This window comes from Meira miltonrushii (assembly GCF_003144205.1).
Source record: "Meira miltonrushii strain MCA 3882 unplaced genomic scaffold FA14scaffold_1, whole genome shotgun sequence".
NCBI lineage: Eukaryota > Fungi > Basidiomycota > Exobasidiomycetes > Exobasidiales > Brachybasidiaceae > Meira > Meira miltonrushii.
The window spans coordinates 125730-148192 of record NW_020289943.1 but is presented as its reverse complement, the minus strand read 5'-3'; the positions used below and the strand labels follow the sequence as shown (position 1 = coordinate 148192).

Below are 22463 nucleotides of genomic sequence, written 5' to 3'. Positions count from 1 at the left end.
CTCAAAATCTTTATTGATAAACTATTCTTTGCCTTTGAAGACTTTCGCGATCATTCGTTGGAAAAAATTCTGTATGTCGTCAGCGCGTTATATCATCTGCGAAACAAATTCAATTTCTTTGTGGCTTTTAGATGTGCCTGCAATCGCATCGCGCTAAAATTGTGTCGTATGTCCTCAAGAATGAATGTGACGATGACTAAAACGCAAATCACATTCATTAGGTGCAAGTAAGAACTACACACGGACGACATTGCAGAGTCAAGGAGCAAAAAGGAAGCGAACAGATTACTCTGTCACGTATACCCAACCGTCAGGTAATGAATATGCTCAATAGAGTGTGATCTCGTATACGGCAGGGGTATGGACGATCGCGAAGAAACACATTAATTTGTACCTGCAGACACCGTGTCTTTGTATATCAAAGTGATCACCGTTCTTTAGCCTCTGCTAGACCACCCTTGCCCAACTAGCTTTCAGGCATTGTTTCTTTTGCGCGCATGCTTACTGAATCGAAGGACGATTCTAGAATTGGCACTTGATATACTTTTCGAAATCTAAGAGAAAAGAAAGTCGTACTATTCCTTCGTTACTCATTTTTCATATCGCGTCACGTATCCTTTTGCACCAATAAATCCCTCATAAGGCTCGTCCCTTAGTAAGTAGGTGTGTGGTCCTGTCCAATAAGGAGAGAAGGCGAAGGCTGGAAACAAGGTATATATCTATAAGCTGTTTGATCTGGGGACATTGAAATCCATTAAATATGTACCTTGAACGATCACATCATCCCAACTAGCACTCAATTTTTGCACTTTGAATGTTTCTTCTTGAAAATTCAAGACCGATCACGAATATTGAAATGTTCTGTACTTTTTCTCTCTTGCTTTTCTAGATCGGAGAACTCATTAGAATTGGTACCGAGGCCTCCTTCTTCTTTGTTGGTCACGGGTTAAATTATAGGATAATGTAACACATAGGTGGTTCTTGCAAACGATGTAATCTGGCAAATCAAAGATGTGTTGGCGTCTATAAATGATAAATAGATCCTAATCAGCATTTTAGAGTGCATCGATACTCTCAGAATACCAAAAAAGCAACTGGTGCAACAGTGACAAAAAGATTGCGAGAGAAATGATATCCGAAAGGAGGAGATTCGGCAAATCTGACGAGACCGAGATACTCAGCCGCTTGCACTAAAAGATCCAGAAACGAAAGCAGTCAGCATCGCTTCTGAATTCTCAAAGATCTTTTATTCAGTTAGAAAAGACCCCACCTACCTATGTATCCGACTGGTAGGGTTAGGGTTAGTGTTACCTAATTATTATTCAGGTAAAATTTCGCCGTTGGTCGTTTTAATCAACCTTCTGGTCGTTATTATTTTGTTGGAGTATTTCATGGTGATTCACAAACATTTGGATTGCAACCTGGTATATTACCAAACGATAAATCATTCACTTTAGATATCGTTAGCGATTCCAATGATGATGATAATGATTTGTTATCCATACAATTGTTGCTGATGCCACTAGTACTTCAACTGTCAACTTTCACGTCAAGAGAAAAGGTGGATTTCAGCAATTGCTTGCGAGACTGAAGATCAGATGGTGTATACCTGGCGGCTGCTATCTAATTCAAACTCAACTGCTTTTACGTAGATTATCTGGTCTTAGCACACGATTAACTCAAACAGCTTTTGTGAACGTTAGAGTACAGGCCTTCAAAATTGAGCGGAAAATTAGGTGACGTCTAAATGTGTATAGTTTGAGCACCCAAACGCTTGATGAGAAAGGTGAATTCAGGAAATCTTTTCAAAACCAGCATGACAGGGCTAGTACACATGTTAAAAAAAAGCATAAATTCTCTCGAGTACACTCACATGAGTTCTGAATCTTTCTCACTCTTTGCTGATTGAAAAGACTTATCGCTTCCTTCGTCTTCAATGCCTGATAAAAGCTTTGTGTGACTTGAAATATAGACGTACAGATCAGCGGTGTGCTCACTTGTGACCTTCGACATACTCACCTATTATGATCGTTCATCAAGGCTTCTAACATCCATGAAAATGCCAAAGGCGTACTTGCCTCGCGTCGTGAAATAGGCTTTTCGATGAAGGAGAATAGGTAGAATGTAAGCATAAAGACTGAAAACAGAAATCTGATACTCACGTCTATTTGCAGAAATAGTGCCAGCACCTGAGACACATCATCGCTCAAAGGCTCTGAAAGCATAGCCGCAATCGACTTCTCAAGTGATATGCCCTTAGACCATTGAAAAGTACTGTAGAATTGTAAAAGTAAAAGGTGAGATTCCCCCATGTATTTAAAGTTTTTCCAAAAAGGCTTACCGCCACGTCCAGATCTCGTAAAGTAAAATACCAAGTGACCATAAGTCTGTTTTTTTTCCATACTTGAGACCACGAATCATCTCCTGGAATTTTTAGAAGAAAAAGTTAATAAGATGGGCAAACATAGAGAGGTTACGAAAGATACGCACAGGCGACATATAATCTTTTGTCTTGAAATCACATCGGAGAGGGGAAAAGAACAATTGTCAGTGAACATAAATGATTGATCCTGAATATCGTACGAGACTCACTCCAGCTATTCCCCATCTGCCAACACTATCACGGGGCTTTGAGATAGCAAGTCCAAAGTGCGCAAGTTTGATCTGCATTCCCTGCGTGAGAAGAACTGGAGGAAGAAAAAATGGTCAATGAGGTTGCGTACCATACGCAGGAAGATTTTCTCTTACCATTCTCTAATTTGATGTCCCGATGAATCACAGCGTCATTTGCTAAAGCACCTTCATGAAGATAGTGAACAGCCGAACAAAGCTGGGCGCAAATACTGTTCCTGGTAGTAGGATCGCTTAATAAAGAGCAAAAAGACTTGATTCAATTGCTTCAGTTTTTTTTTGATCATTACATCACTCACATGTTTTGTTTGCAAAAGAGAGAATCACATAAAGTGCCTTGCTCGCATAATTCTAATTCCAATTGTAAAAAATTATTCTGGATTGCAAAACTCTTTAATGCGACAATATTCACATGTTTAGTTCAAAGTTTAAAACTTTTTTTTGTACTTCAAATGAAGTACGTGGATTATTGACCGGCATGCTTCTACGAAGAAAACGACAGCAATGGCGACATGAAATCGCTTGTTAAACAAGCGCTAGCAGAGCATACAATTCTCCCAAAACGGTTTTCAATTGGGGAACCAAAATGGGGAACATACCAATGTTTTGCACGGACTATTTTGGTCAATCGCCTAACAATAGGTGCAACAGCAGGAACAATTTTAGATGCAGTATAACCGTTTTCCATAATGACTACCTTCTTCTGTTGCAGGTCAACGTCTTTTTCTCAACGTGCACTGTGGAATAAGCGGCCTCGAAAAGATTCAGCGTCGGTAACATCACACTCCATAGGGACATTGAGAGCACCTACGCAGGAGAATAATAATCGAGCTGTACATGTACGTTCTCTCTATGTGTTCAAATCACGAACGCGAACGGTCCAATGTGCATGAAGATCATCAAACGTAGCTGACAGAACTTCGTGGTGAAAGTGCGCTTTGGTTGGTAGGGCCGCAGAGTTGAGAAAAGTCCTTTTTTACAGGGGAAGGCGAATTTGGGAGGGTATGTATAAGACTAGTAGCCGACAGGAATTTTTGGCTGATTTTTGTTCTAAGATCCGATCAGGTAATCTGAGAAGCGTGTAGTCACAATGTTTCCGTGCATGTCCTTTTTTAGCCTTTTCTCGGTTTCTCTCGAAAGGATACTACTCTGCAATTTGGCACGATGAGCATCTATTCTTAAGATGGATTGTGAGCGATGAAGTGTCCTCCCACAGACTCACCAAGTATGGGCAACGGCATCTGTAGCTGCCATTTCGTTGGCGTTGATCCGAGTAAAGTCTTTCAAACATCCGTGGGCATGCTCAGCTTGACCGCAGTGGATGGAGAAGAGCAATACCACGGTACAAGCATTAGCGCAGCGTCCAATGAATAGGAAAAAGGAAACCCTTGTGTGCGTGAATTCGATGGATGAATTGCCCGTCTAGCATCGGAAACGGTTCTATAAGACGTACCTTTGGACAAGTTCTATACGCTTTCAAGAAGCAACACACCACATTCAGTGTTCTACGCTTTGACGGCTAATTGTATCTGAATAAGGTGGAAGAAGCCAAGATAATTGTAAAGTCACATGCCAAAGGAAAATCCGCGCAGATATTTCATGGAGCACTGCTGATAATGAAATAGCAGCAAGTCATTATTAGGTCGTGTCTTCGCTGAACCTCGAAATCGATTCATGTCTAGGATCTTTCCGTGATAGCTTGCTGTATCCTTGTCATACTTGAAAATGTGTACTATGTATTGGCCTTGGTGAGGTAGGAGTGCTATCTCGCCTCTGTCAAAAGAATGATGCAGGTCGTCTCGAAGTAGTAATCCGTAGGCTGGAGAGAACAGATACCGTGCCTGATTCCCAAGAACTTCCTCATAATATTCGGGCCTTGATTGGGGAAGAATGTGGCAAGCTGTGCATTTCTCGTAATCAGCGTCAGAAAGCAAACACGAAAAATCTCGCGCAACCAGAGCAAGACGGAAATGAGACTGATTTGCTGTTGACCGCTTCGAATTGCTCATCGTGCTGGTCTCTGCGCCCTCGACAGCTGCACGATACTTGAACTTAAAGCGAGGTCCTCTTAGAGGCGTGCACGGATCTTTGCGTCCATCTTCGCGGAGAAAAATTGCTTGGCCTTCTTGTATCGGGTCGTCTTCTCCCACTATGGCATTCTGGAAAAGAAGCGACCCCGGCTCCTCAAAATTTCTGCGTATACAATCGAGTACGTATCCGAATTGCGAAACTTTTCCATCTTTCAGGAATGCAAGTGGCATTACTAGAAGCATGGCCCCGGATTCGTCTAGGACCTTCAGACATTCTGGAGATACTTCGGACCATGTTTCTAATGATAAGGGATAATGAGATTGATCACCATGCGACATAACCTCAAAATGCCGCTTTGCAAAATGACAGTCCTCTGAAGATTGCTTCTGTAATGTAAAAGAGGCGCTGATGGCGATTTTGTGTAAAGCGCATGTTGATGGTGAGCAGTGCGGAAGTTAGGAGATCGCACAGGGCATGCATCTAGATGCGCGGTCCCGATTTCCGTGTATCATACTTTGCTTTCCACATTATTTATGCCTGTGTGATTTTTCTTGTACAAGTCCATCATTTGCGCTCTGCGTTTCGAGCAGTCTGGAATTGGAAAAAACGCTAGGTGTAGGGCAATATAAAACACGTGCTTTTCTGGGTAAGCTGTCTGACGCTTCTTCTCTACCTGGCGTGCGAGTGCAAGTCTTGCTGAACATTTGCATTTTCACCACAATGTGAATTCAAAGATTCAAACAGCACACGACGAGCTGTGATTTTTGGTTGTATTCCATAAATACAATGATTAAGATAGAAAAATGTACAATGAGAATTGCAATATCTTTGTGGCAATCTCTTGCACATTTTACACTTGCGTGCTTTTTTGCCTATCTTGACGCGATATGTGCTTCTGGAGAGAACCAAATTTTTACTGTATCAATCGACAAGACTTGTAATCATCTGTCCAATTGAATTGATAATTCTCGATTAGCCAAGCCGTTTTCTAACGTAGTCCCATGATCCATCTGCCAGACATCATGTATTTTTGATTTTTTTCGCTGATTCGACTATAAATCAAGCCAGAGTAACAAGTGGAATTACAAGACATGGCTCAGAAACCTTAAAAGCACGGACACTCCATCGAATAGTCGTCTAACTCCGCACATGGAAAATCAGGAGAGGACTACCCATTTTCTGAATAAGACCTCCGCAATCTGAAGGTTTAACCAGTCAGCAGGAATTTGAGAAACACAAAAGAAATCCAGTGGTCTTAATACTTACACCGTTCGGCTGGATAAAGCTACACATATATAGACCCGTCTTGAGATATTCCGATCTCAAATGCTGAGATTGAACAGATCAGAAGAATTCGATTTGACAAAGTGCCTTCATTGTGTAATGTACGCCATCAATTTTCTCAGGGGCATCAGCAAATAGATTTAGTACAACTTGATAATCTACAACAGTTTGGCCGATTGAACGTTCCATACATCACATCATTTTTGGCTCAATGATACTCTTGAAGATTTCTAGTAGAATATCATGTGCGCTCTTATTGAGGACTCGGGTGCAATGATGTCTTTATTTGAACGAAAGCGATCGTGAAGATAACCTTAGATCAACGAACATGGGTTCATGTACCCGACTAAAGAAGGAGGATAACGCCATTTTGGAGGCTGATACTATGAGGAGTATTGAGATACATCCTCAGGCAAATGCGCACCATGCATACTTAAGGCTGCAGAATACACGATAAAGTTTGGATGTGGCCATTCACCTCTATTCTTGTCTCTGTTCAAATTCTTGGACTGACGGCATTCATTCTCTCACAAGCTCCTCGTTCTATCCTGCCCTTGTCATCTAATTGCCATCTGAACGCAAACCATCGTCAAACTGTCGAGTGATTTTTCTTGAGTCAAAGTCCTCGGAAAACATGCCAGGAATCTGACTGCTTGATCTGCATTTCCACAAAATGCGTCAAGGTCGGGTCATACTAAACCTGCGATCTGTTGGCTGGTGGTCTCGACCGGTGCAATGTAGCAACAGCGCCATCGCAGAGAGCTGAGATGTTGCACTTCGAAACTGGAGCAGTGGATGAAGAAGACATCAGAATCTATTTGACAAATACTCCTATGGGCATACGTACCCGATCAAGCGCATCGACCTCTTGCGCGGTGAATGATGTGTGCTCGAGACTTGCAATACCCCATATACTCGATTGCAATGCTTCATTTTGCGCTTGTAAACAAGTGGAAAAGTCCGATGAGATTGTCTCACGCGATACGTCTTGTATCCTGAGTTTGCGTTGGTAGTTTTCGGGAGCCGCCAATTGTGATTGATCACCAGCTACCGTTTGAGATGTCATCGAAAGTGGCGAGTTTGTAGCATATTCATGTTGGTTTGCACTAGTCTCTTTCTTTGTTCGATTGCGTAGAGAAGCACGCAATCTCGTTTGTCGAGATAAGAAGTACCCCCCTTTTTTCCGGACTGCATTGCTCCCTTGAGGATTTATTTTACGCTTGTTCATTCTGTGTCTCTGTAGGTCCGACCTTGAAGGTGACCTCATCTTTATTCTTCTTCTCCTTCTTCCTATTTGACTCACGTTACAGTGCTACAAGTCATTTTCGTAGGTGTTTTGCAACTTGCATGGCTAGATCGTAGTATGAGCGATAATTAGATGACCAGCACCTTGTTCCATCACAGAAACGTTTCAAATCGATTTACAATATTCTTCACACAAAAACCTGAGGACAAGAGAGCTTAAATGCAGAAACAGAAGCAAACTTCTCTACGCTACTCGCGGGGGGATACCCTGCATAAATCTAGAGAAGTGCGTTTATGTGCAAATTTCAGACCGGCCATTAGACCAGTGTATGTTGTATTCAATGAACATGTGTGATGGATGCCCTTCTGGTTGTGGAAATGCAGCAAAATGTACGCAGTCACTCGAGATGCCCAGTGGGCTAATATTTGAGTACCTTTCCAAAAATTTTCCATCTTCTTCGCATGAACTACCTTCACTTAATGTCATTGTATCGTGGTAGCGTGACGATCGAGAAGAACTCCGTAACTTGACACTTATATAACATTTGTCGGAATGGTATTTACCTTCGTTTAGCCGTACAAGTTCGTCCATAGTCCGATGAGGTGCAACGAAAAACGTTCGAGGAAGCTTTGCGAGCCGTACGTGCTTGGAAAATTCTGGGTAAAATGAGAATCCAAGTCCAGATGTGGCAAAAGCGAGTTATGTGATCAGACGAATAGCAAAACATTTTCCGATCTATCCCGATCCTATCGGTTCTCGTCAAACAATCGATTGTCGGATTCTGCTTGCCCATGTCCTACTTTTCGAATAAAGGGAAAAAATTTGAGATTTGCACAGGCTTGACGCAGGTACACGCATGAAAGTCATTCTTTTTCGCGATTGCATCCCGCTTCGTGCTATCTACATCAGTGAGCAGAGATCATGACTTAATTCATAGCTTTCTTCCTTGCCATCAACCCTTTTTCCGCGCCTTTAGAGTCTCTCTCGAAAATCGTAATCCGCATGCGTTGCATAAACTTTTTTTTCCGTCCGGACCTCTTCGCCATTCTGGACTCTTTGAAGTTCCGCATGCCAAGCACTTCACTGAAGATGCAAGCACAGCCTCGGTCATAGGGGGAAAAGTCGAAAATTCATTTGCATGTGCGGACGAATTGGATTGCACGTCATCATTCTGTAATGCAGGGAAGTCAGTTACTTGTTCTGGGTGTCGAGTGGAGAATGAGATTGCTGATGATTCGTCCGATTGATGCGTGGATGCGGGCTTAGAAGATGACTGGCTTGGACGGGTTTGTGGGGTCCAATTTTCTAGTTCTTGTTGCTGGCCAGAGCGCAGTGCCCAAGTGAAAAGTGATTCTTGGTTCCCATACACTGCAAGAGGAAACATTTGCTTATATAACAATCGGACATCATCCTGTTCTAGATGGTTGGGCTGGTGTTCTGTAGAGTATTCCGCTTTTTCAATGAAGAAAAGTGCAAATTTAATTTCCCCATGCGGAATGACTCTCATTTTCACGTCGATGGCAAAGCCGTCCATGTTAGCGCTTGCTTTTGCTTGGAGTCGACTTTTACAAGCCGTCAGTCTTTGGTAATTTTCTAAATAGTGTTCCTGAAGATTTAATCGATTCGTCAGGCTAGCAAAAGCGTCTGCAAAATAGCTTCCATTTCTATAAATTGTTGTACCGGATATGCTTATGTTATGTTGGATTGACTCAAATAACCTTGGTGGCGGCCAGGAAAATAAAATATTCCCCTTTGGATCATTTGTCAAAATTTGAAAGATAGTTTTTGGAAAGCCGCTTTGATGTCGTTCAATCGCACTTGATGATGGGTTGATTAGTCTTACTGCCAAAATGTGCTCCCATAGCGTTTGACAATGTTGATCGTCAAAAGCACTTAAAGACGTTTCGCACCAGTTTGTCCATTGACTTTTATCCTCCGGATTGTAATCTTGTTTAGATCTATCATCAACAGCATGAAAGAAGCATAGCAACATTTCATCTCCAATTAGGTCCATGCTGAGATCAGTTAATTGGTGATCTTCTTCCTTTGATTGTGTGAAAGAGGAAAAATCTAACTTTCGATCATTAAGGAGGAATGAACGTATTTACCTACCGACAAGACGCTTTTCATAGTACATCGAAGCACCTTACTTTCGCTTCTATTCTCCATTACATACTGCAAGATGCTCGTTCCGACCCTCTTGGCATCATTTGGATGAACTAAATCCAGCGCGCTTGTGCCCATAAGCGATTCGACGCTATAGCCCAATGAATCCTCCATAGTTGGATCAAGGTGGAGGAAGACCAAGTTTGCTTTATTCAACATATTCCCAATCTCTGCAGGTCGTATAGATAGTATTGCCCAATCTGCGAGGAGGAGATGACGCATTAATTTTGTCAATTCTGTTCAAGTCACATTAGATTTCTCCATACTCACAACAACGAACGCTTTCAGAAGGTGTTTTCTGTCTTCGCCTTTGCATTGCCAAACTGCTGCCCCTACTTGGATCCAAAAAGCGCCTGTCATGCTCAAGCGGAAAGGGTGATTTAATATGATAATAGGGTGTAGCGATTGATGCTTGCAGGCTTTTTTGTAATTCATCTGTTTGTTGCATGATAACTTCCTTATCTTGAAGAGTTTTAAAGATATTATCGTTTCTTGGATGATCCTGTGATTTACATCAAATCACGATCCGAATTCGAGCATTGAAATAGTGTTGGCGTCAGATTGGCGATGCGACACCGAAAAGAGCTGTAGTAGCAATTGCAAAAGTTAAATTGCATCCGTAGTTGGGCGGCGTCTGCTCTTTCCCTAAGTGAGCGTCGATTTCCCGGGCTAATTAAGCTTTCGTAGAAATACTTTCGCAGCGCGCACTGGTATTTCTTTCTCATTGTCTAGGCATGCGTCGCTTTTCCTCCTGCTTCAGTGCTTGCAGGAGAAAGAGCGTACCTCACTACGCGACCCAACGCTCCATTCATAATAGGAACCAAATTCGAATTGTATGTCTATGAGTACGTGTTGGCCATGCCTGTACTGAAAGAAAAAGGTGGTCCGAAATAGCTTTCAGCGCATTATCTCGGGAATACGATAAGTTTTGACGAAAATTCTCGCCCTTGACTATTGCGATCATATTGGGGAGGCTGAGCTTTGCCCCATAAAATTCGATACGTGCAGTAACACCGTAAGATAACGGAGTTCAAAATTTTTGCAAAATTACTTGGAGACAACATGTACACAGCGTAGTATTTTACGACGTTATAAGCTCGTTATGATCTTTTATCTCATACGATTTCGTTTACTTGATCAATTTTCTCTTTGCTCTCGAAATTGTCTTGATTATTTTTTCCTTACATCGGGAGAAGGTGTTCGAAAAGCGGCTACAAATCGCGATGGCAGATTGCTTCTAATTGTTTTCTCCGATCAAGCCTTAATTTCCGATCTTAAGAGATTTGCGCAAGTCCAAGTTGAATTGGAACTCACGCGTAGCATGGTGAGGCAATGGAGCGCATGAACAATTCTTGCAGACTTCCCGCTCGATGGCATCAGATGTGACTGCGCGATATCAGGAAAAAGTCCATAATCCAGGTTTCAGCTGTCGAAAGGTTTGCCAAAGAAATGACTCAAGATGACATTATTCCCAAGCCAATTGGCCGAAATGAGTATAATGATAAAATCGAAAAGCCCCGTTCTGATTAGATTAGCTTTGCAATCTTCCATGCTCTTGGACCACGACGTTGGGTCACCTGAGGTCCTTAATTTATACTTGTGAAGTGGCCCATTCGCTTTCAGTGTTTTTTTGGTGTCAGTCCAAGACAAACAGCATGTCCGAAGTAATGTACGATTGTCTATGCCTTTGGAGCAGATGAACCACCTCAAGGTACCCTTAGTTGATCGCTCATTGCTCTTGCATTTTGTAATCGCATTATATTTGCTATACCGAAAAATGTTGCTTTCACTTCACTGCATGGCACGGAGCATAGGTGGTCAAAGATCGAACAAAACAACGCATTGTCTTTGCACAAATTGAGTTTGATGATCGAAATTTCTGGCCACCTTCTGATCAGTAGTTCCTCTAAACAGCAGCTTCAGGTCGTTGTATAGATGTGTTCAGATATCATGTTGATGTGTACCTGGTTGTAAGGAAAAGAGAGGGTAAATGGTTCTTTCCGGATGCGCCCGGCAAGCGAATTAATTTTTTTTGCCTCTCCTCGGCAGCTTACCTTTTGAATTTCGGTGTTCAGATCACCGTCCCGATACTGCATATAGTGAGCTAAGGATTAATATTCTACGCTTATTCCATTTTGACTGAAAGTGGTACCCCTTATTGTACTGCTCGCACTATGAAACTACTTTCTTTCTACGCTCGCCCTTAGATAGGATTGACGATGAGATAGGATAGAGTACGTGAATTAAGCACGTTGGATTCAACCTGCTAGCGTCGCAATTCGCCTAAAAAAGATCGATACAACGCATTAGTCAAGTTTCTATAGAATCCCACGCGATACAACCTCGCATCAAGCAAACGATGTTCTCTACATCTTCATTGACACAGCTTCAAAAGCCATTCGTGATAGGATATATGTCTGTTCGTCGAAACACAACTACTCTTAGTAATGACGAAAGCTATATCAGGATAGTCGTGTCTTTCTCAACCGACGTATTAGGTATATCTCTAACCATCTGATTCAGTATGAGATATGTAAAACAGAGATGGTGTGCCGGAAATGGTTCGCGGTCTCTCGTTCATCGCCACGCATCTGAAGGGATGCTTCATGTATTGCAAGTAAGGACGGACACTATCTAAATTCCTGAAAAGAAAATTTGACGATATGCTATCGTGATCTGGTGACAGGCTTGATAACCTAGCCATTTGGATGAGCGGTCCGACGAAAGTTGAGGCTGACACTAGCCGACACCATTGCGATTTCTTGCGACCACCGGGAGTAAAGCACCTTTGGATCGATTGCGGCACCCGTTGGACTTGTCAAGCCTCCAATGGTAAAATTCGACTTCTTAAAAATCTTTTTTTTTTTTTTTTCAAATTTGCGGAAGCATACAAGCCTTTCAATTCTAAATTGTGGTCATATCCAAAATCTTCATCTTGCCACGCCACAAGGCACAGAGTGTTTTCCTCTGCAGGAGGATTTTAATGAGATTATATTCTAATGCAGATACTCGTGGCAAGCATAAAAAAAAGAGATTAAAGACGCTATGAGTATCGTCTCATCACATAATCACCTAATCTGTTATTTTGCTCGCCTGATTCAGGCCGTTTTTGTTGACTTCTCCACCGGTTTGATTCGATTGATTATTTGATGATCGAGAAAAATCATCGATCAGCCGCAAACGGTTTGATTACATCCCCAAAATTTTGTCTATGGGATCATCACCCCAAATTGCCTGTACAGATTGACTAGAACATTCTTGAGCTGTTAAACTTTCCCTGGACAAAGTCGTCATTCCTTGTAAATAAAATTCGAAAAACAGTGGAATTTTTGATCTCATTGACATCAAAGGAAAAATGTAATCGGTATCAGGATGCAGCTAGATTGATGATCGCGCAGGCCTGGGAAACAAAGTCCAAGATATGGCGTGCAGCGCGTCGTGCGGGCTGCTGAGCTAACAATTTAGGATTTCACTCGACCCGAGGTCGGAAATTGAGTTCCATCTAAGAACAAATCGTTTAAATTTTTGTTTCGCCTTCTACGGTGCTATACGAAGCCAGTTTGATATTTTTCGAGCGAATTCTGCACATTGCTTATGTTATACTATCCGGGTGGCAGAATAGAGAGGGATACTGCGACGACGATACGCAGCGCAAACGCAATAAACGTTACGATCGACGTACCTGCAAAGCGATGCACGGCAGCACCCAGAGCGATGCCAAGTACAAAAGTGCTTAGATATGCAGCTCGTACGTTGCGCGAATGCAGCTTCTTATCGCCCCTTGGCAGAAGGCGTCCAAAAAGCTGAGGGTGGATGAGCAGATCCACCATAGGTGACGTCAGCATTGCCGTCGGAATCTCTTGAAATCCTGAACATCGAGCTTGCGACACTTGCAAGCCAGCGGAAGCAGCAAGTAGAGCAACAGGTGCTGCATCGAGCTCGGCATACTGATGTGTCACGTCACTATCATTTACGTCGCCGGGCGAGAAAACGGAATGTTGTATCAAGACAGCGACAAGCAGCAGCAAGATAGCCTGCACCAATGTCGAAATGGCTAGGCTTGCGCGGTGGAGATGACCAAAATGTTGACCAAGGCGACCGGAGAGAAAGGCCATGACGAGGAATACGGCCAAACTAAGGCCTGTTGTCAACAGAGCTGGTCCAGCGCAAGCCCCGCCGGGTGCATACCGTTGGTGCACTCCGATGACACGAGAGAGAAGAATAATGACATTACCGGTCTGATTCGAGCTGAATACGCCGAAAGCACCAAAGCTGGTAGCATCCATCATGCCAGTTGTGAGCGTGTTGAGTAACAAGGGCCACAGAAGGTGTTCGACATGCACTGTTGACACAAAGTGCCTATGAAAGAAGCTCTTGCAGCGACTGCGACGCTGTGTCTTCCCTTGCGCTTCGTGAACATTCTTATCCGTCATTTAATCAACGTAAACCGACGTCACATAAGTGCACGCGACCATAAAGAGGAGAGAGAGGGATGGAATAAAATTGTGAAGTAGAGTTGGTCAAATATCAGCTTATTCTACTTGTTGTTATTTGCGATGCGCATCCAACTCTATTCAGATTTCTACACTCTCACCGCGGACATTCTGTTTTCGATGTCCCTGCAGCATATGCGTGTTAAATTGATCACGCGCCCTACTTACTGTGTGTGCACGGCCCCTTCGTTGCCTCTAGCACACTGGACGAGAATGGGATGTTGAACTTATTTGCCAATCGATTCCTTAGAACTCATTAATTCACAAACAAACAAAGAAACAAATATCTTTGCATCTTGTCAACATCATCACGTCGCGCCGTTCCTGAACCTCGTAGCAATGCCGTACCGACCTCTATCCGCTCGCACCATGTTCTCAAAAGTGTATGGCGCTCGCCAAGCATCGAGGAGTATGACGTGCTCCCGCCACACGTTTGAAGAACAGAGCGGTTTATCTGCAAGATCAAGCGCACTCTCTCAAAGGCGACGTAGACTATTTTCGCCATGTCATGTACCTACTGCCACTGCAATGCAATTTCGTTTGACAACTGACCGGCAGGCACGATCATTCTCTGCTTCCTCCACGCTAACAGCACCATCAAATGAACCCTTCAAGACTCATCTGCCTGTAAAGCACAGCGAGCCGACTGTGCATAGCTTCTATCATAAGTCTACATCTACATTTTCTTACGTCGTTGCAGGCAGTCCGTATGATGCAGAATCTGGAGTCTTGGATGTCGTCATCATCGACAGCGTGCTTGATTACGATGCGGCATCCGGCTCAGTGACGACCGAGTCAGCTGATGGGCTAATGTCATTCTGCGCGGCCCAAAATTACAGAGTGACGGCGGTTCTCGAGACTCACGCTCATGCCGATCACCTGAGTGCTGGATTCTACATATCACGCTCATTGCACGTCGGGCACCTGAACCGTGTAGCAAACCCGCCACTCATTATCGGCAAAGGAATCGAAGAAGTGCAGCGACGCTTTGCGCCTCGCTATGGCTTGACGCAAGGTGACCTTCAAGGCTCATTTGACCTTTTAATCGACGAAAAAATGAATTTGCGCGTCGGAAACTCTCGCATTAACGCAATCCATCTGCCTGGACACACGCCTGATCATATGGGCTACCAAATTGGCGAAAATATTTTTACGGGTGATGTTGTCTTTCTCGTAAGTTCCCTTGACGTGTAAATTCAGAGCGACGAGGAAAACTCACCGTATGTCGCTACCTGCTCCCTGATTTGAATTTGACGCATCAGCCGGATGTAGGGTCAGCACGCGCTGACTTCCCAGGCGGTAGCGCAGATCTGCTTCGTGCTTCGATTCATCGCTTACTCGACGCAAGTCCGCAAACGCGCCTATATGTCGGTCATGACTACCCGCCACCGTCACGTGCTGACCCAAAATGCTTCTCGACCATCTCTGAAACACAACACGAAAATGTGCATCTAAAGAATATGGACGATTTCGTCCAGCGACGTCTTATCCGCGACAAAGAACTAGCGGCACCCCGATTACTACACCCATCTCTGCAAGTGAATATACGTGGTGGACGCTTGCCTCCTCCAGGACCGGATGGCGTTAGTAGAATGCAAATACCGTTGACCGCTGGCTCTGCTAATCTATTGTAATAAAATGCAACCGTGCCAAGTTTGTAACCCACAGAGTAGTTTATCTGTAAAGAAGCACCGCATTTTAGTCATACATATTACTTTCCCATTTGTCCGGCCGAAAATCCAATTGCCAATTCTTTTTCTCTTTTCCCAAAGGACTTCAGCGATCGCGATTGGAAAAATGAGCACTAAGAATTGAATTTTCCTGCACTTACTGTTCGAAATCAAGTCATATTGTCGAATTTCGTTGATGGATCTATTTACTTCTTCTTGTGTACTTTAAGCCTACAGGTCTCCACTGTTGTTCTTACAGGCAAGACCGACTTGAATGCCAATGTGCGCAATTCTTGCACAATTTCTTCCTTATCTACTCGATGCAAGTGTCAGAGCATGGTCAGGATCCTCACGTGCATACAATCGCGTGAGTCCCGTGATTCGTTTGAACTTCTTCTCCAATCCACCGCAAAAAATTATATTATTGCGCATATTTTTGACATGTCGGCAGATACAGTCCTTACCCTACGAGCAACGCGACCTAAAGTTTTAGATCAGATGATCATGATTAAGTAATGACGCGATCGCAAGCCAAATATGTCTGAAACCACAGAGAGACTGCTGACCCAAATTCTAAGTATTTCTCGTCACAAGTAACAACAGACTTACTTATGCGCGCAACAAATTGTTAATCTTCCTGTTACCATTACAGCGTTATTACCAATCACACAGACATACAGAATGCACTTAGCTGCCTTCGCCTCCCGACGTGGATACGCAACAGTTGCCGCGACGGCACGTGGCATGACGCCATCTTCTGGCGAGTCTGCACATCGCATCGTCATTGTCGGCTCAGGTGCAGCTGGTAGCAGCATTGGACATCAGCTCCTCAACTCTGGTCGCTTTCAGCCAAATGACATATCAATCATCGACCCGTCAAAATGGCACCATTATCAGCCCGGCTGGACGATGGTTGGCGCGGGCTTGAAGGACAAAAATTCTATACGACGACAGATGAACGAAATAGTTGATAAGAAGATTGCTCTTTACAAATCTAGCGTTTGCCATTTTGCGCCAGAGAACAACGAAGTGACGATGAGCGACGGAACGCGTTTGCAGTACGAACATTTAATCATTGCGCCTGGCATCGAAGTCAAATTTCACAAAGTTAGGGGATTGCCGGAGCTTCTAGCCGACAAGGACGCGCCTGTTGCCAGCATTTATTCATACGTAAGTTATTAGCAGTTGTAAGTGCGAAATACCAGCTAACGACGCCAGTCCTATCACTCGCTTTATCTAGAATTATTGCGACAAAGTTTTCGACGTGATTCGAAATACCAAAAAAGGCCACGCCGTCTTTACCCAACCGACTGGTATCATCAAATGTGCCGGTGCCCCGCAAAAGATCATGTGGTTGGCGCTGGACTACTGGAAAAAGCACAATCTCTACACGCCCAATGACGCCTCGCCGATTCGAATTTCTTTCAACACGGGCCTTGGCCAGATGTTCGGCGTTCAGCGCTACAGCAAAACATTAGACTACTTACGTAAAAAACGCAACGTACAAGGCAATTTTGCGAGGAATCTCGTCGCTATTGAAGCAGACCATGCTGTCTTTCAGACGTCTACTTCTGCGAGCGGTGCACCTAGCCGAGAGTTCAGAGAGAGGTTTGATATGCTGCACGCCGTGCCTCCAATGGGGCCATGGGATTTTGTTACACAGAGTCCCTTTGCGGATGCCGATGGTCTGGTCAGCGTCGACCCAGCGACTTTGCAACATACCAAGTTCAAAAATGTATGGAGCGCCGGTGATGCCTCATCTCTTCCCACAAGCAAGACAGCAGCTGCCGTGACGAAGCAAGCGCCTGTTCTGGTCCGTAATCTCTTGCAATCGATAGACCATAAAGCCCTTGACGCCCAGTACAGTGGCTACACTAGCTGTCCCATTCCTACCGAGTATGGCAAATTGGTTCTTGCTGAGTTCGCGTACAATGGCGTACCGATGGAGACGTAAGTTAAGAAATAAAAATTTTCTCTAAGATGAAGCGCCGTTGCTGAAATTGTCTCTCATTTCTGCTATACAGCTTCAAGACACTCTACGATCAGTCCAAGCCGCAACGCGCTTTCTACTATCTCAAGCGCGACTTTTTCCCGTGGGTATACCTCAACTTCATGATCAAGGGTTTATGGGGCGGTCCCTCAGGCTTCTCTAAGGCTGTTTGATTCAACTCATATAGTTCAATCGCTCTTTAAACAGCCTTGAGTACGATCTGCATTATTTATTACAAGCAAGGTGAGCTTTGTTGGGCCCCGGATTACTGAAATCGGTACTTGAAGCACACTAGAGGGTTTTCTCTGCGTCAGTCTTTCTAAGCAGTCTGCAAATAAAATGAAGACGGCAAACTTTGCATCAGATAAGATCAATTTTGTGTGGAATGAGACCAATGACGATGATGTTTTACTTCTATTCGTCGTGATGTTTTACTTCTCTCGTACCAGAAGTGATAATGTCTCTATTTTAAAAGAAGGATTCGAAAGATGGGAATCAGCCTAATTTGCCGAAGTTTCTCTCGATAATGATTTCAAGAACCTCTTTTCAATTCCTTTCTCTCAAAGCTTTGCAACCGCGGGTGCCCCGATACTCATCCGCGATCTGTTTTGCGGTGTCCTATACCGATGACTTATTTCTTGATCACGAAGTTCAAAAAATAAGAGCGTTTGGGTGATGCCTTTCCTCTCGCAATGCCCATTTTTGAGGTCATTGTTGCACTTTGAGCCACGTTGTGGAAGTAGCAGAAAGCCATCCAAAAACATTCTGAATCATCTTGAAAAGCCTTTCTCAACAATTTGACTGGGATGTCTAAGAGCTATCGAATTTACTTCAAATAGTAATGTATATATAGTACATGTAAGCGTCCTGAACAAGCATTTTTCCCTGTCCTGTACTGGTGAGTAAAATTGTCACTTTCAAATGTCGTGGGAACATTTTGAAGCGAAAAATGCCGCGTGTTCGGTACCCATTTTTCTTACATGTCTTTTGAATTCAATTCCATACATTTGATCAAATGCGTTCTGCCGAACAAATTGTGAAAACGTCAGATCAGCGATGACATGCTAAAGTGTGAGCTCCGGGAGAATAAATTATAAATTCACAAAAAAATGAAGCTGATTCAGAATGATCAAGATATTGCTTCAAAGAATCCCGGGGGGTCGGCCAGCTGTGTGTGCAATGTACAATCGCACGACCTTATTTCTTTGCAGATGCACACTGACAGATATTAGCCATTGTACAATCTCTTAGGGTACGGAGCTCATTCTGCGGACAACCATTCATTTGCTGCAATCATTCATCACTGAATTTCCCACTACGTTCTCACACGTCAGAATCGTTGAATCTCTGCTCTGACGGAACCTTTGCCCCCCCCCTTGTCACGTTCATCATAATCGACGAGTGAACGATAAAGTGTCGTAATACTACACTTTCCATTCATGTCAGGTCTGGATGTGTTTCCAAAAAAGTTGCATCTCTCTTGGTGTGCTTTCGGTCGGTGCACTTTGGTTGAGGTGCCGAATACTATCAACGAAGTTTTGTACAATTTCTACGCGCTCAAACTAATCTGATGCTCCTCTTTCCAACTCAGCAGCGAGATTCAAGGAAGTCGGCAAGGACCGCCGTGATTGGTAGGTGACCACTTCATTGCACTGCTCATTTACAGAGAAATTCAAAGCTGACCTGAGCAATACAGAATCTAAGCTTAATAGTCACAATTTCAATGTGTGTTATTGTGTAGAATATGAACAAGATTGAGTGGCTTCTCCAACAAAATAAATCTCTCTAAGCGCTTCAATTCAATCGCAAATCCTGCTCCTTCGGTTAGTTTACTCGAGAAACACATTGAAAACCGTCAGAACACAAATTGAGCTGACCGCTACTAAGCTTGAATTGCTTTCACATCTCTCGCTCCAGACTTATTACGACATCACTTAGATATATATATATAAAATTAGCTTGGAAGTTTCGCTTTATCTCGGTAGAGAACTCAAATAGCATAAATAGCCCGGCGTAATATTCTGTTAGTCCACTCTACGCGCGTCGTGTACTATTCGGTTTTTCACAGAGGCTTAAAATGGAGTTGTGGCGCTGCCATTCGAACACATCAGCATTTGTGAGAGTCTATATCGCGCGTGAGGTCGATGTTATATCAACAAGGTCTGCTACCTGGAAATACGCAATTCTTTGCAAAATTCTTGAGTGCGAACATGAAGCCAATGTCTATCGTTCCGGATCTCAGGCGGGGAGAAACACTGGTTCTTGCACCCATCTCTTATCTATCTTTGCGAAGCAAGGATGCAAATGGACATGTGCATCAGTCTCGACGCCGCCTGGCCACACCATGCTGCGGCCATAGCGGGTTGGAATAGATGTGTAGGAACAAATAGTATTTTATGCATCATCAATTTAATTATAGAGATGACCCGCACCGCATTGCCAGAACAATCACTAATATCTTACTCATATGACACAGCATCTCGCACTTCTTCCGCCTGCGAAGTAACTCGACGAGTACTCCCAAGTGGTTTTGATATACGCGAACCTTGCGTACTTGCATGAGTGCAGCGAGACTAAGGATGCAGTTTATTTATCCCGCTGATCGTGCGGTGAAAGAGCAAAGTCTACCTCGCAAGAATAATGCCTATGGGTCTCAAAAGCCCCCAATTCTCGACTACTATCGTGTGGTTTGATTTGTCTGAAAGCTTTTGCATAAGCATTGCGCTTGGTCATGTCCAATTCGCTGAGACGCAAACAAATGTCTTCATGATGCCGAACGGAGTTGTAAAGCGCGGCGTAGAGGAATAACGTGTTCATGCCTGAAGATGCGCAAAAGCTGGCACAGCCACGCAAGAAGATTAAGTCAAGCACATGCAGGGGTATTCATGCCCATACCACAGTTCAACAAAACTTCGCTGCCGCCGCCATCCTTCAACATGGAACGTAAGCTGTCGACATAATCTCGCCTTCCCGCTCGCGCACGAGCAGTGGAAGCAGCAACATCGAGAGCGCGAATCGGTTCCGCCACAACATTCTGTGAGACACCAAGTTGTGCTTGTGTCACCGTCGGCATGTTCTCCGGTGCCGCAATCGTCTCCATAGATTGTTCTATCTCGGTCAGCGCCTCATCTCGATGCGGCCAGGAAGGCAAATTTAATGCCTTTTCTACGCGTGACAAACCCTCTAGCAACGCAATTCGTCTGAGCGTAAATGTCAAACGAAACGTGCCATAGCGAGTGCAGTGATAGTTGCTACCTGGAGTAAGGCAGACGGCGTGCGATAAAAAGCTGGTCCACAGCGCACCCTCGCGTGCAGGCAGATCAGCAAGAGGCTCGCCATCGACGTGATCGGGCAAAAAGCGAGTGAGATCGACAAGGACAAAATGACCAGCCGTACATTGTTTCATCGAAATCTCATGAAATTCGCACCATCGGGCTATAACACTATATGCTTGAGCCATGCGAGCTTGATTCGTACGAATGAAATCGTCGTAAACACACTGATTGTCAACAAGTGCACAGAAGAGAGCGTCGGCGGGACTCGAGACCATGTACAACTTGGCCGTAGCCTTGAGTGCTCGCAAGAGCTCATCATTCGCTTGACTGACGATCGTGCCAACGCGCAGCCCATTGATGCCAAAGTCTTTTGATGCGCTCCAAATTATGTGTATACGAGCTGGGTCACAGTCTGCCTCGCGCAGCCAGTCAATCGATAAAGCTGAATGAAAGCTAGGATCACTCGTGTGTGAGGTGCAGTGAGGCTTAGAACTGTATGTAGACAAGGCAAAAATCTTTAGGTCGGGTCCAGCTACAAAGCGTCAGCTGACTATAACCTTCCGACACCAACGATTATACAAGCATACGTACCTCGTCAAAAATCAAATGTAAATTGTGCTCTTCCGCAAATCGTCCGTAGGAAATCAACGCTTCGCGGTCATAGCATCTCCCAACAGGATTATGCGGTGAACATACTAGCACTGCGCGTACAGTCTGTCCAGCGTGCTCGCTTTCCCATTTATCTTTAGTAGCTGCAAAGTTACGCAGTGCTGATACGCCTTCAAAGTTCTGCGCTCCCGTTCCGTCGTCGTCACTGCTGTAAACTGCAACGCACTGCACTTGAGCGCGACAGGCCAAGTCGGCATCGTAGCCATTGTAGTACGGCGCAGCAACTAATATTCCATCACCCGGTTCAGCGAGGTGCTCGGCAAGCTGATCCAACAGCGGTCCACACCCGGGTCCGGTAATAAGATGCTCTGGCCGGACGGGTGTTACAGGAGCAAACGTGTGACCCAAATTGAAGTGTCGACAGAGCGAAGCAAAAAGACGGTGCGAGCCGAACAAGCTTGTGCCGTAAGTCAAGTCTACAGGCTGTAACCGTAAATTGGCGCCAAAGAAGGCAAGTAGCTCGGGCTCTAAAAGAGAGTTGTTGCTGATGGCCATATTGACTATGCCTCCCGGATTTGTTTCGTGGCAAAATGCGTCGCCTATAATTCTATCGAATGCAGTCCAGAAAGGAGTCACTTTGCCGGCATGCTTCTGTCCGCGCGCCGAGATCATAGGGGTCTTTGTTGGCATGATGGTATCCGTGATCAGAATTGCGTATCTCTGAAGGCGGAAAGGAAAGAATCGCGACTATGACGATGACCCTTGTTTATAATTGTAGTCGGACATAAAACGATGTACAGCTTATCTACAACGATGAGAAATAGGTAGCTGGGATAGTCGCAACTGCCAAATTTTTTCTTTGGCTTTCTTGCGGCAGAGCGGGAGCTCATGTCCCGGAGAGGCCAGCGCTCTGACACTATGTTGTTCAGTTAGCCCACGAGCATAAGCATCACGATTTTTAGTTGCCGCTAAAAGGGAAAAAAATGCCTTGTGCGAATTTTGCCAACGGATCTGACCGTTCGGGTTGCGAATGATACTGCATATTTTATCTCAACAGACAGACGCCAC

General features: G+C 44.3%; 7 protein-coding genes across 7 annotated transcripts; 3 read left to right on the top strand and 4 right to left on the bottom strand.

The window, feature by feature from the left end:
* Positions 1–3752: 3752 nt before the first annotated feature.
* FA14DRAFT_2350 (uncharacterized protein) lies at positions 3753–5151 on the bottom strand. The gene has a single exon (XM_025502047.1). It carries the CDS (start codon positions 4998–5000, stop codon positions 4197–4199), a length of 804 nt encoding a protein of 267 aa, XP_025356783.1. The 5' UTR covers positions 5001–5151; the 3' UTR covers positions 3753–4196.
* A 1473-nt stretch (positions 5152–6624) lies between these two features.
* FA14DRAFT_175793 (uncharacterized protein) lies at positions 6625–9806 on the bottom strand (the record flags this gene model as incomplete). The annotated part of the gene is made up of 7 exons (XM_025500606.1): positions 6625–6729; positions 6794–7094; positions 7626–7848; positions 8228–8560; positions 9011–9236; positions 9305–9558; positions 9629–9806. 7 exons carry the CDS (start codon positions 9804–9806, stop codon positions 6625–6627), a joined length of 1620 nt encoding a protein of 539 aa, XP_025356782.1.
* Positions 9807–12960: 3154 nt separating this feature from the next.
* On the bottom strand, positions 12961–13644 carry FA14DRAFT_175792 (uncharacterized protein; the record flags this gene model as incomplete). Its single annotated transcript, XM_025500605.1, has 1 exon — positions 12961–13644. One exon carries the CDS (start codon positions 13642–13644, stop codon positions 12961–12963), a length of 684 nt encoding a protein of 227 aa, XP_025356781.1.
* A 735-nt stretch (positions 13645–14379) lies between these two features.
* On the top strand, positions 14380–15761 carry FA14DRAFT_140321 (Metallo-hydrolase/oxidoreductase; the record flags this gene model as incomplete). The annotated part of the gene is made up of 2 exons (XM_025497093.1): positions 14380–15024; positions 15114–15761. The coding sequence occupies 2 exons, from the start codon at positions 14380–14382 to the stop codon at positions 15483–15485; spliced, it is 1017 nt and encodes a 338-aa protein (XP_025356779.1). The 3' UTR covers positions 15486–15761.
* FA14DRAFT_2289 (uncharacterized protein) lies at positions 15399–15748 on the top strand. Its single transcript, XM_025502040.1, has one exon. It carries the CDS (start codon positions 15490–15492, stop codon positions 15664–15666), a length of 177 nt encoding a protein of 58 aa, XP_025356780.1. The 5' UTR covers positions 15399–15489; the 3' UTR covers positions 15667–15748.
* Positions 15762–16108: 347 nt separating the features above from the next.
* FA14DRAFT_2215 (putative pyridine nucleotide-disulfide oxidoreductase) lies at positions 16109–17913 on the top strand. The gene is made up of 4 exons (XM_025502023.1): positions 16109–16691; positions 16762–17471; positions 17546–17754; positions 17826–17913. The coding sequence occupies exons 1-3, from the start codon at positions 16203–16205 to the stop codon at positions 17682–17684; spliced, it is 1338 nt and encodes a 445-aa protein (XP_025356778.1). The 5' UTR covers positions 16109–16202; the 3' UTR covers positions 17685–17754; positions 17826–17913.
* Positions 17914–20374: 2461 nt separating this feature from the next.
* On the bottom strand, positions 20375–22067 carry FA14DRAFT_118166 (PLP-dependent transferase; the record flags this gene model as incomplete). The annotated part of the gene is made up of 2 exons (XM_025496271.1): positions 20375–21301; positions 21378–22067. 2 exons carry the CDS (start codon positions 22065–22067, stop codon positions 20375–20377), a joined length of 1617 nt encoding a protein of 538 aa, XP_025356777.1.
* Between the last annotated feature and the right edge of the window lie 396 nt (positions 22068–22463).

Bases quoted from the DNA above. Each gene is read 5' to 3' on its own strand.
- FA14DRAFT_2350 (XM_025502047.1), bottom strand. From the start codon at position 5,000: ATGTCGCATGGTGATCAATCTCATTATCCCTTATCATTAGAAACATGG.
- FA14DRAFT_2289 (XM_025502040.1), top strand. From the start codon at position 15,490: ATGCAACCGTGCCAAGTTTGTAACCCACAGAGTAGTTTATCTGTAAAG.
- FA14DRAFT_2215 (XM_025502023.1), top strand. From the start codon at position 16,203: ATGCACTTAGCTGCCTTCGCCTCCCGACGTGGATACGCAACAGTTGCC. The intron at 16,692-16,761 runs GTAAGTTATTAG...CGCTTTATCTAG, and splicing joins TTGCCAGCATTTATTCATAC to AATTATTGCGACAAAGTTTT. The intron at 17,472-17,545 runs GTAAGTTAAGAA...TCTGCTATACAG, and splicing joins AATGGCGTACCGATGGAGAC to CTTCAAGACACTCTACGATC.